At 51.1% G+C, this 18204-nt stretch overlaps 1 protein-coding gene across 2 annotated transcripts in view; it reads left to right on the top strand.

Annotated features, from left to right (window-relative positions):
* LOC139412869 (histone deacetylase 4-like) overlaps positions 1–18204 on the top strand; it is a 70046-nt gene that overhangs the window by 22405 nt on the left and 29437 nt on the right. For both annotated transcript variants that reach the window (XM_071159657.1, XM_071159656.1), the window contains 3 exons: positions 9638–9912; positions 14035–14185; positions 16644–16767. In XM_071159657.1, coding sequence (XP_071015758.1) covers positions 9638–9912; positions 14035–14185; positions 16644–16767 — 550 coding nt within the window. The remainder of the gene's footprint in view (positions 1–9637; positions 9913–14034; positions 14186–16643; positions 16768–18204) is intronic.

Below are 18204 nucleotides of genomic sequence, written 5' to 3'. Positions count from 1 at the left end.
TCGCATGATAAAACATTAAGTACACTTAGCATCAGGTAGCTCGGTCACAAATCAGAAAAGCAATCAAATGAATCGTTTACCTTTGATGATCTTCGGATGTTTTCACTCACGAGACTCCCAGTTACACAACAAATGTTCCTTTTTGTTCCATAAAGATTATTTTTAGATCCAAAATAACTCTGTTTGTTTGTTTGTTTGTCGCGTTATGTTCAGAAATCCACAGGAAAGAGCGGTCACGACAACGCAGACGAAAATTCCAAATAGTTTCCATAATGTCCACAATGTTTTTTATAATCAATCCTCAGGTTGTTTTTAAAATATATAATCGATAATATATCAACCGCAAATGTCTTTCACAGTAGGAGAGGGGAAAACAATGGCTGTCCAAATTCTGTTGCGCGAGCAATACTCATGTGACCACTTGACGCGATGTTATCGTTCTGGCTCATTTTTCAAAATAAAAGCCTGAAACTATGTCTGAAGACTGACACCTTGAGGAAGCGATAGAAAAAATAATCTGGTTCATATCCCTTTAAATCCATCAAAGGGAGGCTATGGAACATGGAGTTTTCAAAATAGAAGCCACTTCCTGTTTTGATTTTCCTCAGGGTTTCGCCTGCAATATCAGTTCTGTTATACTCACAGACAATATTTTGACAGTTTTGGAAACTTTAGTGTTTTCTATCCAATACTAATAATAATATGCATATATTAGCAACTGAGACTGAGGAGCTGGCCGTTTACAATGGGCACCTTTTCATCCAAGCTACTCAATACTGCCCCTGCAGCCATAAACAGTTATAGCAGGGGGGACAAACTCCATATTAATGCCAATGATTTTGGAATGAGATGTTCGACAAGCAGGTGTCCATATATTTTTGTTCATGTAGTGTAGCTTATCCAATAGTGATATATTGAGGTAAATCCATTTAGAATTTACCCGGTTTATCTCCAGCACTGCTGACACTCGCAATGTACCAGTAGGTTGGTAGGAAATAGATGTTGCAGGCTTCACATTCACACTCGGCACAGCACCTGGTTTCAGTCAGTCTCAAATCGAATCCTGCCATCGGAGTCCTCCGGGGAGAAATGAGCACTGGATACAGTAGAGGTATGCACAGTTCCCATACTCCAATCCGTTCACGTCAACCAGACACACTGTTCCAACTTAAAAGGTTGCTTCTCATTTTTGGGTCACAAATGAGTCGTAACCCCGTCCTTGTGGGTATTACTGCACTACTCGTGTATTACTGCACTAGCTACAAATGACGGAAATCTACGACACTCGCTCGACTACCAAACGCACAGGAGACGAGGATTTATATAGTTTCTTCTTCATGGATGTATATAGTAGCTCGGGAACACTTGGTTTGGAATGTAATACCATGCTAGCATGGCTAGTAGCTAACGTTAGCCAGCTGGAACTAGATAGGTAGCACCTTTGTGGGTAGTTCTGAAGATATCCGGAATAAATAAATAAATAAATATGTAAAAACGCTAAAACATAACTATGTTTGTAGTTATAGGTAACCAGATCGTGACTACAACTAAGCTACTACTAAGTCTTTGACCACACTTTTGTTGCTTCCTACCTTACCTTTTGTGACTAGGGGGCAATATTTTCATTTTTGGAAAAATAATGTTCCCGTAGTAAACGGGATATTTTGTCAGGACAAGATGCTAGAATATGCATATAATTGACAGCTTAGGATAGAAAACACTCTAAAGTTTCCAAAACTGTAAAATATTGTCTGTGAGTATAACAGAACTGATATTGCAGGCGAAAGCCTGAGAAAAATCCAATCCGGAAGTGACTCATCTTTTGAAAGCTCTGCGTTCCAATGCGTCCCTATTGAGCAGTGAATGGGCTATCAACCAGATTACTTTTTCTCCGTATTCCCCAAGGTGTCTACAGCATTGTGACGTAGTTTTACGCATTTATGCTGAAGAATACCCGTAAGCGGCTACATTGCGCAAGTGGTCACCTGATGGCTCCCAGAGTGATTCTCCGTAAAATACAGAGGTAGCCATTATTTCAATCGGTCCTACTGAAAAAACAATTGTCCCGGTGGATATATTATCGAATAGATATTTGAAAAACACCTTGAGGATTGATTATAAAAACGTTTGCCATGTTTCTGTCGATATTATGGAGCTAATTTGGAATATTTTTTGGCGTTTTCGTGACTGCAATTTCCGGGCGATTTCTCAGGCAAATGTGAAGAACGGAGTTATTTCGCCTACAAAAATAATATTTTTGGAAAAAAGGAACATTGGCTATCTAACTGGGAGTCTCGTGAGTGAAAACATCCGAAGCTCATCAAAGGTAAACAATTTAATTTGATTGCTTTTCTGATTTCTGTGACCAAGTTACCTGCTGCTAGCTGGACAAAATGCTATGCTAGGCTATCGATAAACTTAGACAAATGCTTGTCTAGCTTTGGCTGTAAAGCATATTTTGAAAATCTGAGATGACAGGGTGATTAACAAAAGGCTAAGCTGTGTCTCAATATATTTCACTTGTGATTTTCATGAATAAGAATATTTTCTAGGAATATTTATGTCCTTTGCGTTATGCAAATTAGTGTCAGTCGATGATTACGCTCCCTCATGCGGGATGGGGAGTCACTAGAGGTTTTAATAGGGCGTTGGGCAAGAACAGCTTCAGTGCGCCTTGGTATAGATTCTACAAATGGCTGAAAATCTGAGGGATGCACACCATTCTTCCACATTTGTTGATGTTGGTGGAAAACACCGTCAAGTCCCGCTCCAGAATCTCCCATAAGTCTTAACTTAAAAATCACTGAGATCTCTTCTTCTATCCATGGTAGCCAAAATAACGGGCAACTGGGCCTTTTTATACATGACCCAGCGCATGTTAATTGCTTAATTAACTCAGGAATATTCAATATACTTTATATCGTTTACTCAAGTGTTTCCATTATTTTGGCAGTCTTGGTATTTAACACATAAATAAGCCATCTACCATTCCTTCACCCTGTTGCCGGGCAAAAAAACAATTTCTCTCCTTTCCTCCCGTACGGAACCATCTCTTTCTCTGTCCCTGTCTCGCTCTCTCTCTGTCTCGCTCTCTCTCTGTCTCGCTCTCTCTCTGTCTCGCTCTCTCTCTGTCTCGCTCTCTCTCTGTCTCGCTCTCTCTCTGTCTCGCTCTCTGTCTCTGCCGCTCTCTGTCTCTGCCGCTCTCTGTCTCTGCCGCTCTCTGTCTCTGCCGCTCTCTGTCTCTGCCGCTCTCTGTCTCGCTCTCTCTCTGTCTCGCTCTCTCTCTCTCTGCCGCTCTCTCTCTCTGCCGCTCTCTCTCTCTGCCGCCCTCTGTCTCTGCCGCCCTCTGTCTCTGCCGCCCTCTGTCTCTGCCGCTCTGTCTCTGCCGCTCTCTCTGTCTCTGCCGCTCTCTGTCTCTGCCGCTCTCTGTCTCTGCCGCTCTCTGTCTCTGCCGCTCTCTGTCTCTGCCGCTCTCTCTGCGCCCTCTCTCTCTGCTGCTCTCTCTCTCTCTGCCGCTCTCTCTCTCTGCCGCTCTCTGTCTCTGTCGCTCTCTCTCTGCCGCGCTCTCTCTCTGCCGCGCTCTCTCTCTGTCGCTCTCTCTCTGTCGCTCTCTCTCTGCCGCTCTCTCTCTGCCGCTCTCTGTCTCTGCCGCTCTCTGTCTCTGCCGCTCTCTGTCTCTGCCGCTCTCTGTCTCTGCCGCTCTCTGTCTCTGCCGCTCTCTGTCTCTGCCGCTCTCTGTCTCTGCCGCTCTCTGTCTCTGCCGCTCTCTCTCTCTCTCTCTCCCCTCCCTCCCTCCCTCCCTCCCTCCCTCCCTCCCTCCCTCCCTCCCTCCCTCCCTCCCTCCCTCCCTCCCTCCCTCCCCACTTTATTCAGCTGCAGTGACACCATTAAATATTGAAATATCCCTTACTGACATCATAGAAGATTTCTGGGGACTGTTGTCATGGAAACCGTGTAAGTCTTGTACTGCCGCCCACAGACAGATATGGAGAACCCCATTCAATACTCTGACTCAATGGACCTCCTCTCATATGCTCTATGGGCACTTTTCTACTAGTATTTCTTTGCGTTCCAGAATAACAAGGCAGTAAGAGTGTACACCCGGTGGTGTGACTAGCCTGAATGGTGCAACTGCCTCATTTTAACCACAGTCATGTCCCTGGTTAGCATTGTTTAGCCCACTCATCGAAGCACGCTATATGTGGATGATGTCAGTCTCTCCAAGGCTGTTGATACAGCTTCTATAATCGGATGCATTAGATCCAGGGTAGGAGTGATAATCTTGGCTCAGATCCCCCCCATCTGTCCATTCAATATTATGTAAAATGCTAAACTGATCCTAGATCAGTTCCTACTGTGAGATGCTTGACACATCCAGCCGCTGGTGTCCAGTTCCAGACCTTTGTCTGTGTGTAATACCCAGTGTGACCCAGCCGTCATCTGATGCCACCCCAGGATAATGCTTTGGCGTGTGGAAAACGTCTCCCCTAACACACGTCTGCCGGTCCTCTCCTCGCTCAGATGTAAATCCATGTGGTTGATACACATCGAGCTCTCGGGTCGTGATGCATGGCAAAGAAAACATCTCTCGCTTAAACGGCTTATTTGTAATTTGAGAAAGGAAATGAGATTTGACCAGAGTGGTCGAGCTGTTTTGCCTGTCTGGTGTTGGTTTTCATCTCTGTTGAGTTTGATACTGAACCATGTAAATACCTGATGACCCAACTCAGAACGGGGGTCCCAACTTCCCCTGATACAGGGTCTCCGTTATCGTTGCTTTAGTCTGAGTAGAGCTCGGGGAAACACTGCTCCCCCAGCCTTGACACAGATTTCTGTTACACGGGTGAGGATGAGCCCTTTTGGAGATCAACCTCTGCTTGAACCTGTCTTCTCCCACAGACATGGAGGACAGAGCGTCCTCTCTCCTGTATGACCGTGACGTGCGCCCTCGTCCATAGATTAGTCTGGGTTAAGTAGCGAGAGATGTACTTGTGCACGTATGTATGGGCACCCTCATATCCTCACGTCTCACCCTTCTGTTCCTCACATCCCACATCTCCCCCTTTCTCTCCCCCGTCCTTCTCCCGGCTGCCGCGCTGCAGACTGGAACGCTGACGTCAGCCGGAGGCCCGGGACAGGCCGGAGCGTGTTGGGATGAGTCGGGCTCGCTGCACACAGACACCCCACCTCTCTCTCTGTCACTAGAGGAACACAGATGTGTTGAGGAACTCCTCTGTCTGTAAGATGAGCTGCCAGAGGGCGGCTGCAAGACACTGACTGACAGACAGACCGGCCATTTGAGTGATTGATCTCTGATAGAGTTCCTCGTGGTTTCCTGTGGGGTGTTGACTTGGACGTGTTGGCTCTCGTCCTCTGTCCCTCTAGGTATTAATATGAAAGCCTGGTGTACCTGAACCTGCACTTATTGTCACTGTTTTGCAAAATCTCTGGTTTCCTTCATAATCATTGATCTTGAACCACCTGAAAGGTGAAAGCAGGACCCATCCAACCTTTGACCTTCCAGTCCCCATACAGACCACTCCCTCTCCTTGTTTCGCCACCCGTCAGGCCTTGTGACAAACTTCTCACCACATCTCTAAACGTGGTAAATAATATCTCCCCGGCCCATTCTGACCGGCGATAGGCAGGGCTCGGCCTGGGTTGAGCTCGACGTCTATTAGACTTAATGAGTGGAGTGTAGAGCCTTTGCAATCAGACTGAGGGACATCCTCAGACAACAGGCTTTAAATCAGAGCTGCGCTTCAGAGCGAGCGCCTGTACTGTCTGGTAGATCTATTTCTATCTGTGTTCTGTAATGGGAGCCGGCAGAGGGAGGGGGCAGGGAGGCCCCCCAGGGGTGGTAAACACATTGTTTATCTGAGGAGAGAAGAGAAGGGTGAGGCAGAGGGAAAGAAATGGGAGAGATGTAAATAAATAGAAAAGTGTGATAGAGATGTGTGTGGAGAGAGAGACGGAGAGAGTGGGCGAAAGAGGCTGACGGAGAGGGGGACAGAGCGAGAAAGAAGAAGAGAGTAGTAGTGGTTGTTTATATGCAGTGTTGGAGGGAGTCTGTTTGGTGTCATGAATAAGCCAAGTCACTACTGAATAATCTATGACTCACATGGTGGGAAGCTTTCCCCCGTGGAAGCTGAAAATAGGAAGAGAGAACAGGGGGAAAACAGTGAAAGGTCTCAGCCACCTCCCTCCACATCTCTCCATCTATTTCTCAGGTTTTTCTCTCTCTTCATTTGAGGTACTGTTGCACGTGCTGTATTACCCCAAGGAGCCGTGAGCTGTTATGAATGTTTATTGCAGGTTATATAATGCATTGATAGAATGAACTATAAATGATGTAATATCATCCATTATAAACCAGTAGCTGATAAGGGGTGTTACCAAAATGTATTTGCGTCAGAAATAATTCCTCTTATTATAAAAAAATGAGTGGAATTCCTGGGCAAGACGTTAGGATTTTACACAAGACACAGTTAAGAGGTTTTCAAAGCCGTTTAGATGAAGGAGGAAAAAACTCTGTCTTCCTGCCAGCCGTGTTTTGGTGCAGGTAGGTTATTGTGTAAGAACTACTTTTGGAGGGCTTTCTTTACTGCAAGCCAGGTGTGTCTGCACCAGAGTGCACGTTGGCCCTTGTTTTGGTGCAGGTAGGTTATTGTGTAAGAACTACTTTTGGAGGGCTTTCTTTACTGCAAGCCAGGTGTGTCTGCACCAGAGTGCACGTTGGCCCTTGTTTTGGTGCAGGTAGGTTATTGTGTAAGAACTACTTTTGGAGGGCTTTCTTTACTGCAAGCCAGGTGTGTCTGCACCAGAGTGCACGTTGGCCCTTGTTTTGGTGCAGGTAGGTTATTGTGTAAGAACTACTTTTGGAGGGCTTTCTTTACTGCAAGCCAGGTGTGTCTGCGCCAGAGTGCACGTTGGCCCTTGTTTTGGTGCAGGTAGGTTATTGTGTAAGAACTACTTTTGGAGGGCTTTCTTTACTGCAAGCCAGGTGTGTCTGCGCCAGAGTGCACGTTGGCCCTTGTTTTGGTGAGAGGAAAGTGGGATACAGGCGTGGTTATCTCCGTGAACTTGATGCAGGCGTTGATGTCACCGCGAGCCGGGGGAGATGGCCAGATATCAATGTTTATCTTGCCAAAATAAGTGGCTCCCGTGAGAGACGTCACATAGTCAGGTTGTTGCTGAAATGGAATCGGAGCTTGTGCAGAGCTTGTGCACCGTGGTTTAAAACAACTGGGGAGTGGTGCCTATAGCAGCCTGCATGCTTATAGTTGTGTGCGGCCTACCTGTGGCCTGGCTAAACTGAACCCTTCTACTGTAGGCCTTCCCCCATGTCCTTCCACTGTCCCATAAATCAATGCTCTGTAATGTAGAACACAACTGTGAAGTTTCTCTTACCCTTCCGCCCGCTAGCAACGCCAACGTCAGAGCAAATAACACAAAGGGGGTGTGTGTTGACGGGGCGTCTCCTAGCAACCACAAAGAGCCCTTATAGCCTTAATTAGTTCACTTGAGGCTATAGACATATATTTCACAGAACCGTGATCTGAAGAATAGAGAGCTGTGTGTGTGACGCCAGAGCAATGTCCAACACTGTGGGTGTATTTCTAGAGGGAACTAGTTCTCTGTACTCAGAGGGAAGAGGGGGATGCAGTGTCAACAGAGGAAGACACAGAGAATAGTTTTTTTCCTCCGTCCACTCTGCTATCTATCTCTATCTGCCGTCGGTTCCAGGAAATGGAGGAGCAGCAGAATAAACAGACAGCAGGCCTACGACTGCCCTGTGATGTCACCAGCACAGAGAGAGGGAGGAGGGCACAGAGACTGGTAAAAAGAGGGAGAGGGGAGGGACACAGAGACTGGTAAAAAGAGGGAGAGGGGAGGGACACAGACTGGTAAAAAGAGGGAAGTGGGAGAGGGGAGGGACACAGACTGGTAAAAAGAGGGAAGTGGGAGAGGGGAGGGACACAGACTGGTAAAAAGAGGGAGAGGGGAGGGACACAGATGGGTAAAGACAGAGGAGGGACACAGAGAGAGGTAGCTAGCGAGGGAGCAGGAGTGTTGAGAAAGCAGAAAACGGAGGAAAGGAGAGGAGGACAGAGACTGACAGAAATATAAAGAGCAGCACCACTAAAGCTAAATAGATCCTTACACACGGCAGAGGTGAGCTGTAGAGGAGGAAACGATAGGAGAGCGTTTATCGCCATGCTCACTACAGCGCTGATGGGTATGTCAATTATATATGTTCTATTACACATTGCTTCTCTGAAAGTAGTTCCTCTCTCTGTCTTTGTCTCGCTCTCTCTCTCTCTGTCTGTGTCTTTGTCTCTGTCTGTCTGTCTCCCTCTTTCTCCTCTTTCTCCTCTTTCTCCTCTTTCTTTCTTTCTTTCTCGCCTTCTCTCCTTCTCTCCTCTCTCTCTCAAACTATTCCTCTCTGTTACGTTCTCTTTCTCTCTGCTTGTTGGTTAGTGTTGTGTACACGGAGTGGTATAGTCAATGAGGTGATCACAGGCAGTACCAGTCTGCAGCATGTGTTTCAGAGCTAGGACATTATGGTTGTGTGTGTTTGTATCGAGTGAGTGTGTTTGTGTGTGTCTCTGTCTGCACGGGACAGAAGCGCCAGTCGTTGGTCTTGGAATGCTGTGCTTGACTGTGTGTGGGAGGGAGGGGAGGGGTCCTCGAAGTAAGCACACGGCGATTAAAACACCTGGTTTTCTGAGCGATCTTTCAGATTGCTAGGACACGTTAACACCCTAATTGGAGTCTGAGCGGTGTATTTGATATGCCTTTGTCCCACCTAGCACCAGCAGCACAAGGTTAGTGAGTTAGGGGAAAACTTACAGCATCTTCAAAATAGGTTTCACATACCAACTGTATATGTCCCAACTCAAATGCTTCCCAAAAGGAACATGATCACTTTGATTGGTGATTTTTCTGCGTATAGCCAAGTCCCATCAGGTAGCCTGATTTCAGATGTGTCCATGTAAACAGGATTATTATGGAAATGGTTCTTCTTGAAAAGCATGTCGACTTGATCTGACTATTCACTATTATTGTGTGCGTGTAACCGTACTCATTCATCTGATAAACCCAGAGACTGTGTCTGCCTTTAGTGTGTGTTGTGTGTGTGAGTCTTTAGGCCTGTGTGTGTGTGTGACTGTGTGTGCTGCACCTAGTGTGGGTGTTAGCCTAACACGATTAAGACAGAGTTTCAAGCAAACATATCTGGCTGTCTGGCACGCTGTTGGGAAAACTTGTAGATAAATAATCATCCAATCGCGACTATTTATTCAGATTTAATGGGGAGGAAGCCGTGCGATTGGAGGCCTTCCTGTAGCAGTGCGTTCTGAGGGTGGTTGGCCAGGGCCGAAGTCTCCACCACCACGCCACAGGTCAATGCAGTCTTTGTGAGAGGAGCGCTAGACTTCATGTTTGACTTATCAGGGCCAGATGGACAGTACTGTGAAGGGGCTCTCTGTGCTGATAAGGATGCTGAGTGTGTGTGTGTGTGCACAGAATGTGATGGCTGTTTTATTTTATTATCTACTTGGGTCACATCGATTAGTCTTTTTTCATTATTCAATATGCATGGACTACCATTCTGTCTCTCTGTTCCTCTCTCTAGTGGACATTAACTCTGCCCTGCCCCTGCGTCTGCCCCCGGCTGCCATCCCCATGGACCTACGCATTGACCAGCACCATCACCAGCAGCAGCTGTCCATGTCTCCTTCTGCAGCCCAAGCGTCTGCAGCCCAGGCCAGAGAGCAGCAGCTGCAGCAGGAGCTCCTGTCCCTGAAACAGAAACAACAGATTCAGAGACAGCACCTCATCGCTGAGTTCCAGAGGCAACATGAGCAGCTCAACCGCCAGCATGAAGCCCAGCTACAGGAACATGTTAAGGTGGAGAGGGAGGGAGGGAGGGAGGGAGGGAGGGAGGGAGGGAGGGAGGGAGGGAGGGAGGGAGGGAGGGAGGGTGAGTGGGGGAGGGAGGGAGAAGGGTGGTTGAGTGGGAGAGGGAGGGAGAGTGAGTGAGTGAGTGGGAGAGGGAGGGTGAGTGGGAGGGAGGAGGGTGGGAGAGGGAGGGAGAGGGAGAGAGGGAGGGTGGTTGAGAGGGAGGGTGAGGCAGGGAGGAGGGTGGGAGGGAGGGAGAGGAGGTGAGTGGGGGAGGGAGGGAGGGTGGGTGGGGGAGGGAGGGTGAGTGGGAGAGGGAGGGTAAGTGGGAAAGGGAGGGAGGGGGAGAGGGAGGGTGAGTGGGAGAGGGAGGGAGGGGGGTAGGGTGAGTGGGAGAGGGAGGGTGGTTGAGTGGGAGAGGGAGGGAGGAGGGTGGTTGAGTGGGAGAGGGAGGGAGGAGGGTGGTTGAGTGGGAGAGGGAGGGAGGAAGGGTGAGTGGGAGAGGGAGGGTGAGTGGGGGAGGAGGGGGGGAGAGAGGGAGGGGGTGAGTGGGGGAGGAGGGGGGTTTAGAGGGAGGGTGGTTGAGTGGGAGGGAGGGTGAGGGAGGGGGAGGGAGGGGGGTAGGGTGAGTGGGAGATGGAGGGTGGTTGAGTGGGAGAGGGAGGGAGGAGGAGGGTGGTTGAGTGGGGGAGGGAGGAAGGGTGAGTGGGAGAGGGAGGGTGAGTGGGGGAGGAGGGGGGGAGAGAGGGAGGGGGGTGAGTGGGGGAGGAGGGTGGGAGGGAGGGAGGGGGGTGAGTGGGGGAGGAGGGGGGTTTAGAGGGAGGGTGGTTGAGTGGGAGGGAGGGTGAGGGAGGGTGAGTGGGGGAGGGAGGGAGGGGGGTAGGGTGAGTGGGAGATGGAGGGTGGTTGAGTGGGAGAGGGAGGGAGGAGGGTGGTTGAGTGGGGGAGGGAGGAAGGGTGAGTGGGCGAGGGAGGGTGAGTGGGGGAGGAGGGGGGGAGAGAGGGAGGGGGGTGAGTGGGGGAGGAGGGTGGGAGGGAGGGAGGGGGGTGAGTGGGGGAGGAGGGGGGTTTAGAGGGAGGGTGGTTGAGTGGGAGGGAGGGTGAGGGAGGGTGAGTGGGGGAGGGAGGGTGAGTGGGAGATGGAGGGTGGTTGAGTGGGAGAGGGAGGGAGGAGGGTGGTTGAGTGGGGGAGGGAGGAAGGGTGAGTGGGAGAGGGAGGGTGAGTGGGGGAGGAGGGGGGGAGAGAGGGAGGGGGTGAGTGGGGGAGGAGGGTGGGAGGGAGGGAGGGAGGGTGAGGGAGGGAGGGTGAGTGGGAGAGGGAGGGTGAGTGGGGGAGGAGGGGGGGAGAGAGGGAGGGTGGTTGAGTGGGAGAGGGAGGGAGGGAGGAGGGTGGGAGGGAGGGTGAGTGAGTGAGTGTGTGGGAGAGGGAGGGAGGGTGAGTGGGAGAGGGAGGGAGGAGGGTGGGAGAGGGAGGGTGAGTGGGGGAGGAGGGGGGGAGAGAGGGAGGGTGAGTGAGTGAGTGAGTGTGTGGGAGAGGGAGGGAGGGTGAGTGGGAGAGGGAGGGAGGAGGGTGGGAGGGAGGGAGGGTGAGTGGATGAGTGAGTGTGTGGGAGAGGGAGGGAGGGTGAGTGGGAGAGGGAGGGAGGAGGGTGAGTGGGAGAGGGAGGGAGGAGGGTGGGAGGGAGAGAGGAGGTGAGAGAGGAGGTGAGTGAGGGAGGGTGAGTGGGAGAGGGAGGGTGGGTGAGTGGGAAAGGGAGGGTGGGTGAGTGGGAGAGGGAGGGAGGGAGGGAGGGTGGTTGAGTGGGAGAGGGAGGGTGGTTGAGTGGGAGAGGGAGGGAGGGTGAGTGGGAGAGGGAGGGAGGGTGAGTGGGAGAGGGAGAGGGAGGGAGGGAGGGTGAGTGGGAGAGGGAGGGTGGGTGAGTGGGAAAGGGAGGGTGGGTGAGTGGGAGAGGGAGGGAGGGTGGTTGAGAGGGAGGGTGGTTGAGTGGGAGAGGGAGGGTGGTTGAGTGGGAGAGGGAGAGGGAGGGAGGGTGAGTGGGAGAGGGAGGGAGGGCGGGTGAGGGAGGGAGGGTGAGTGGGAGAGGGAGGGAGGGAGGGAGGGTGAGGGAGGGAGGGAGGGTGAGTGGGAAAGAGAGGGAGGGAGGGTGAGAGGGAGGGAGGGTGAGTGGGAAAGAGAGGGAGGGAGAGAGAGAGGGAGGGAGAGTGAGTGGGAAAGAGAGGGAGGGAGGGTGAGTGGGAAAGGAAGGGAGGGTGGGTGAGTGGGAGAGGGAGGGTGGTTGAGTGGGAGAGGGAGGGAGGAGGGTGGGAGAGGGAGGGAGGGTGAGTGAGTGAGTGAGTGAGTGGGAGAGGGAGGGTGGTTGAGTGGGAGAGGGAGGGTGGTTGAGTGGGAGAGGGAGGGAGGGAGGAGGGTGGGAGAGGGAGGGAGGGTGAGTGAGTGAGTGAGTGGGAGAGGGAGGGTGATTGGGAGAGGGGGGTGCAAGGCTCCGCTCCAGAAGCATGTCAAGAAAGATGGTAATTTCCCTCTCATACATGTCTAAACTAGATCTCTCTGTGTAGCAGAAGCCTTTCAGCCCTATGATATTTGCCCTGCTCTTTGGGTCAGTGTTTGGGCCTGTAAGTGACCCAGATTCTGCAGATTGAAGGGCTGAGGGCTGATCCCAGTACAGTGCTAACAGCACAAGGGCTCCTTTGGCCTGTGGTGGTGCTGGAAGACCACTCAGGTAGCAGAGAGTGACGCAAAGCCAAGGCAGGGAGGCCCAGGCTCAATCAGCCCCATTCAGAGCCTGTACACACACACACCGAGACCTGCAGCACACACACCGAGACCTGCAGCACACACACCGAGACCTGCAGCACACACACCGAGACCTGCAGCACACACACCGAGACCTGCAGCACACACACCTCTGCCTATCACCAAGACAGGTCACGGAGTGGGAAAGACAGTAGGAAACAGACACTGGTGGATTGGAAAGAGGAAGACACGGTGTTGTTTTCCCTGTATACCTCTATTGAACTCTTTAGGTTAAGGTGTCTCCCCTTAAATGCACCAAAGGCTGGATTCCAAACTTAAAGCACTCCCTTCTATCTGCCCTTGAATATTGAAAGGGGGAAAGCTTGGGACCTATCCAAAACCATACCGTGCCTGCCTGCTGCTCTTCTGTCACGCACCTCCTCACCTCCCATATGAATGTATCCATCAGCAGGACTCTTGTTCCAGTCACCTTCCCTTGACGGTGAGCACGGCTGCATGTCCTCGCTAGCAGGCACTTATTTAACACACTAAACCATCCAAGGCAATAACAAACATCCCCCACAAAATACGGCCAATCAAATATTGGAGTTGGGCACTCTACTAAGGAGAGAGTGTGTGTGTGTGTGGATCTAATGGTTCAGTTTGGTCGTGATGTAGAGGGTCCATGGTACGTAGAGAGGAAAGGTTATTCACGTATTGACTGGAGAGGTCTGGCTCCTGTAAACATGCCGGGAACATTTGCATGGACAGTGATTGGGCTGAGGCTGAATAGATGTGTTGTGATCGTGTGAGGTGACCAAGCTAGCATGTTCACTTGGGTCTTGGGTGAACGTGTCAGGAATGGGGGATAGCTGCGAGAGACCAGACCTGCAGGGCAAGGAGAGAGAAGGGAGGTAGAAATCAGGGGGTAGCAGGTTGCAGGGTGTTGTACCAACATTGAATTAACATTATAGTACTGTTACTGTAACATTGTAGTAACATAACGTTATCGCAGGAGCTCCTGGCTCTGGATGTTGTAATAACGTTCTAGTAATGTTGTTACCCTCCATGCAGCACCAGCAGGAGCTCCTGGCCCAGGACGTTGTAGTAACGTTGTAGTAACGTTGTGTTCCCCTCATGCAGCACCAGCAGGAGCTCCTGGCCCAGGATGTTGTAGTAACGTTGTGTTCCCCTCATGCAGCACCAGCAGGAGCTCCTGGCCCAGGATGTTGTAGTAACGTTGTAGTAACGTTGTTACCCTCCATGCAGCACCAGCAGGAGCTCCTGGCCCAGGATGTTGTAGTAACGTTGTAGTAACGTTGTGTTCCCCTCATGCACCACCAGCAGGAGCTCCTGGCCCAGGATGTTGTAGTAACGTTGTGTTCCCCTCCATGCAGCACCAGCAGGAGCTCCTGGCCCTGAAACATCAGCAGGAGCTGTTGGAGCATCAGAGGAAGATGGAGAAGCACCTTCTGGAGCAGGAACTGGAGAAACACCAGAGAGAACAGAAACTACTGCTGCTGAAGAACAAGGAGAGAGGACAGGAGAGTAAGCAGCTGGAACAATACAATACATATCATATTATTAGTAGAACTAAAATGGGGCCACTATGTACAAAAAGTGCTGTAATTTCTTAACGGTTCACCTGATGTGGACGAAAATATCCTCAAATGAAAGCGGACTGTCTGCACTTTAAGCTCTATTGTCATTGGCTGATTTCAAATCCAAACTTCTGAAGTATAGAGCCAAAAGAAGAAACAAAGCTTCACTGTTGCAGTAGTTACGGAGGGCAGTGTATATCTCTCTCTCACACCCAACCAACCTCCATTCTGGTCATCCCTCTATTCTAGAGTGGATGTGCTTGTGTGGTGCTGCCGCGCTGCCTGCTCTCTGTCAGTGGAGAGGTGTTGAGAGAGACAGGCAGCAGGCTACAGGTAGAGGGCTGGCCTCAACACCACAAGGCCACTGGCTCATTAATTATCTAGTGGTATGGATGGGCTAAACACACACACAGGGTCACCAGACAGGATGGATGACAACGGCAGCTGCCCTGGAGGAGTTTGGTCTGATACAACCCTCAGTAGTCTAGAGCTGAGGGTTGTCTCTGTCTCTCTCTGTCTCTCTCTCTCTCTCTCTGATTCTGTTTGTCTCGATCCTCATCTTCTCTCTCTGCACAATCACCAATTATAACGACAACGTTTCACGCGATATGGATGAAAATACCCTCAAATTAAAGTTGACAGTCTGCACTTTAACCTCAGACATTGTTTGATTTCAAATTCAAACTTCTGGAGTATAGAGACAAAATAAGAGAAACTACTTAATTGCCCCAATAATTACAGAGGGCACTGTGTTGCACAACTTTGGGAATTGGAAATGTGGCCGTTTGAATAGCCCATCATATCAATGAGAGTCTGTGATAGATATAACTCCTAGTAAACTCAGCCTGAAATGGCGTCAGAGCTCACACCTACCTTCAGCGACGCCCTTTAACCTCTCCCTCACTCTGCTAGCATATTGCTCAAGTCTATCCTTTCCTTCTTGATCTATGTGAAGGGCCTTAAGGCCAGGAATTGGGTGTGAGTGATCTGTCCTATCTGCAGAGCCGGAGGCTGGAGTGTCTTCTTACCCTGGTACCATGTACCCCCTATCAGGTGCATTGGCCAGTACTGTCTTCTTACCCTGGTACCATGTACCCCCTCTCAGGTGCAGTGGCCAGTATTGTCTTCTTACCCTGGTACCATGTACCCCCTCTCATGTGCAGTGGCCAGTACTGTCTTCTTACCCTGGTACCATGTACCCCCTCTCAGGTGCAGTGGCCAGTACTGTCTTCTTACCCTGGTACCATGTACCCCCTCTCAGGTGCAGTGGCCAGTATTGTCTTCTTACCCTGGTACCATGTACCCCCTCTCAGGTGCAGTGGCCAGTATTGTCTTCTTACCCTGGTACCATGTACCCCCTCTCAGGTGCAGTGGCCAGTATTGTCTTCTTACCCTGGTACCATGTACCCCCTCTCAGGTGCAGTGGCCAGTATTGTCTTCTTACCCTGGTACCATGTACCCCCTCTCAGGTGCAGTGGCCAGTACTGTCTTCTTACCCTGGTACCATGTACCCCCTATCAGGTGCAGTGGCCAGTATTGTCTTCTTACCCTGGTACCATGTACCCCCTCTCAGGTGCAGTGGCCAGTACTGTCTTCTTACCCTGGTACCATGTACCCCCTCTCAGGTGCAGTGGCCAGTACTGTCTTCTTACCCTGGTACCATGTACCCCCTCTCAGGTGCAGTGGCCAGTATTGTCTTCTTACCCTGGTACCATGTACCCCCTATCAGGTGCAGTGGCCAGTACTGTCTTCTTACCCTGGTACCATGTACCCCCTCTCAGGTGCAGTGGCCAGTATTGTCTTCTTACCCTGGTACCATGTACCCCCTCTCAGGTGCAGTGGCCAGTACTGTCTTCTTACCCTGGTACCATGTACCCCCTCTCAGGTGCAGTGGCCAGTATTGTCTTCTTACCCTGGTACCATGTACCCCCTATCAGGTGCAGTGGCCAGTATTGTCTTCTTACCCTGGTACCATGTACCCCCTCTCAGGTGCAGTGGCCAGTATTGTCTTCTTACCCTGGTACCATGTACCCCCTCTCAGGTGCAGTGGCCAGTATTGTCTTCTTACCCTGGTACCATGTACCCCCTCTCAGGTGCAGTGGCCAGTATTGTCTTCTTACCCTGGTACCATGTACCCCCTCTCAGGTGCAGTGGCCAGTATTGTCTTCTTACCCTGGTACCATGTACCCCCTCTCAGGTGCAGTGGCCAGTACTGTCTTCTTACCCTGGTACCATGTACCCCCTCTCAGGTGCAGTGGCCAGTACTGTCTTCTTACCCTGGTACCATGTACCCCCTCTCAGGTGCAGTGGCCAGTATTGTCTTCTTACCCTGGTACCATGTACCCCCTCTCAGGTGCAGTGGCCAGTACTGTCTCCTTACCCTGGTACCATGTACCCCCTCTCAGGTGCAGTGGCCAGTACGGAGGTGAAGATGCGACTGCAGGAGTTTGTGCTGAACAAGAAGAAGGCTCTGGCCCAGAGGAGTCTCAACCACGGGGGGTTGCCCAACGACCCCCGCTACTGGTACGGGTGAGTACTGTCTCACACACACACACTCCTGTCCCGTCAGCTGTGTAGGGATGAGATCTCACACACACAGAGGACACAGCAGACTATTTGGCCCTGTTGAGAGGAGCTCTCCCTCCTCAGCCTTGAGTGTTTATTATCGAGCCGTGGAACCCACGTCCAGCTGTGGTCTGTCTGTTCAGTATTAGGTGCTGTGTGAACCCACGTCCAGCTGTGGTCTGGGTACTCAGTATTGGGTGCTGTGTGAACCCACGTCCAGCTGTGGTCTGGGTACTCAGTATTGGGTGCTGTGTGAACCCACGTCCAGCTGTGGCCTGTGTGTTCAGTATTAGGTGCTGTGTGAACCCACGTCCAGCTGTGGTCTGTGTGCTCAGTATTAGGTGCTGTGTGAACCCACATCCAGCTGTGGTCTGGGTACTCAGTATTGGGTGCTGTGTGAACCCACGTTCAGCTGTGGTCTGTGTGTTCAGTATTAGGTGCTGTGTGAACCCACGTCCAGCTGTGGTCTGTGTGAATCCACGTCCAGCTGTGGTCTGTGTTCAATATTAGGTGCTGTGTGAACCCACGTCCAGCTGTTCTCTGTGTGAACCCGCGTCCAGCTGTGGTCTGTGTGAATCCGCGTCCAGCTGTGGTCTGTGTGAATCCGCGTCCAGCTGTGGTCTGTGTGTTCAGTTTTAGGTGCTGTGTGAACCCACGTCCAGCTGTGGTCTGTGTGAACCCACGTCCAGCTGTGGTCTGTGTACTCAGTATTAGGTGCTGTGTGAACCCACGTCCAGCTGTGGTCTGTGTGTTCAGTGTTAGGTGCTGTGTGAACCCACGTCCAGCTGTGGTCTGTGTACTCAGTATTAGGTGCTGTGTGAACCCACGTCCAGCTGTGGTCTGTGTACTCAGTATTAGGTGTTGTGTGAACCCACGTCCAGCTGTGGTCTGTGTACTCAGTATTAGGTGCTGTGTGAACCCACGTCCAGCTGTGGTCTGTGTACTCAGTATTAGGTGCTGTGTGAACCCACGTCCAGCTGTGGTCTGTGTACTCAGTATTAGGTGCTGTGTGAACCCACGTCCAGCTGTGGTCTGTGTACTCAGTGTTAGGTGCTGTGTGAACCCACGTCCATCTGTGGTCTGTGTACTCAGTATTAGGTGTTGTGTGAACCCACGTCCAGCTGTGGTCTGTGTGTTCAGTGTTAGGTGCTGTGTGAACCCACGTCCAGCTGTGGTCTGTGTGTTCAGTATTAGGTGCTGTGTGAACCCACGTCCAGCTGTGGTCTGTGTACTCAGTATTAGGTGCTGTGTGAACCCACGTCCAGCTGTGGTCTGTGTACTCAGTATTAGGTGCTGTGTGAACCCACGTCCAGCTGTGGTCTGTGTACTCGGTATTAGGTGCTGTGTGTGTGTGTGTTCATGTTTTATAACGCGCTTATAGAAGTCGTTGGTAGAAACTGT

This window comes from Oncorhynchus clarkii, chromosome 7 (genome assembly GCF_045791955.1).
Source record: "Oncorhynchus clarkii lewisi isolate Uvic-CL-2024 chromosome 7, UVic_Ocla_1.0, whole genome shotgun sequence".
Classification (NCBI taxonomy): Eukaryota; Metazoa; Chordata; class Actinopteri; order Salmoniformes; family Salmonidae; genus Oncorhynchus; species Oncorhynchus clarkii.
Note: the sequence above shows the minus strand (reverse complement) of the source record. Positions and strands in the feature narration are given on the sequence as shown.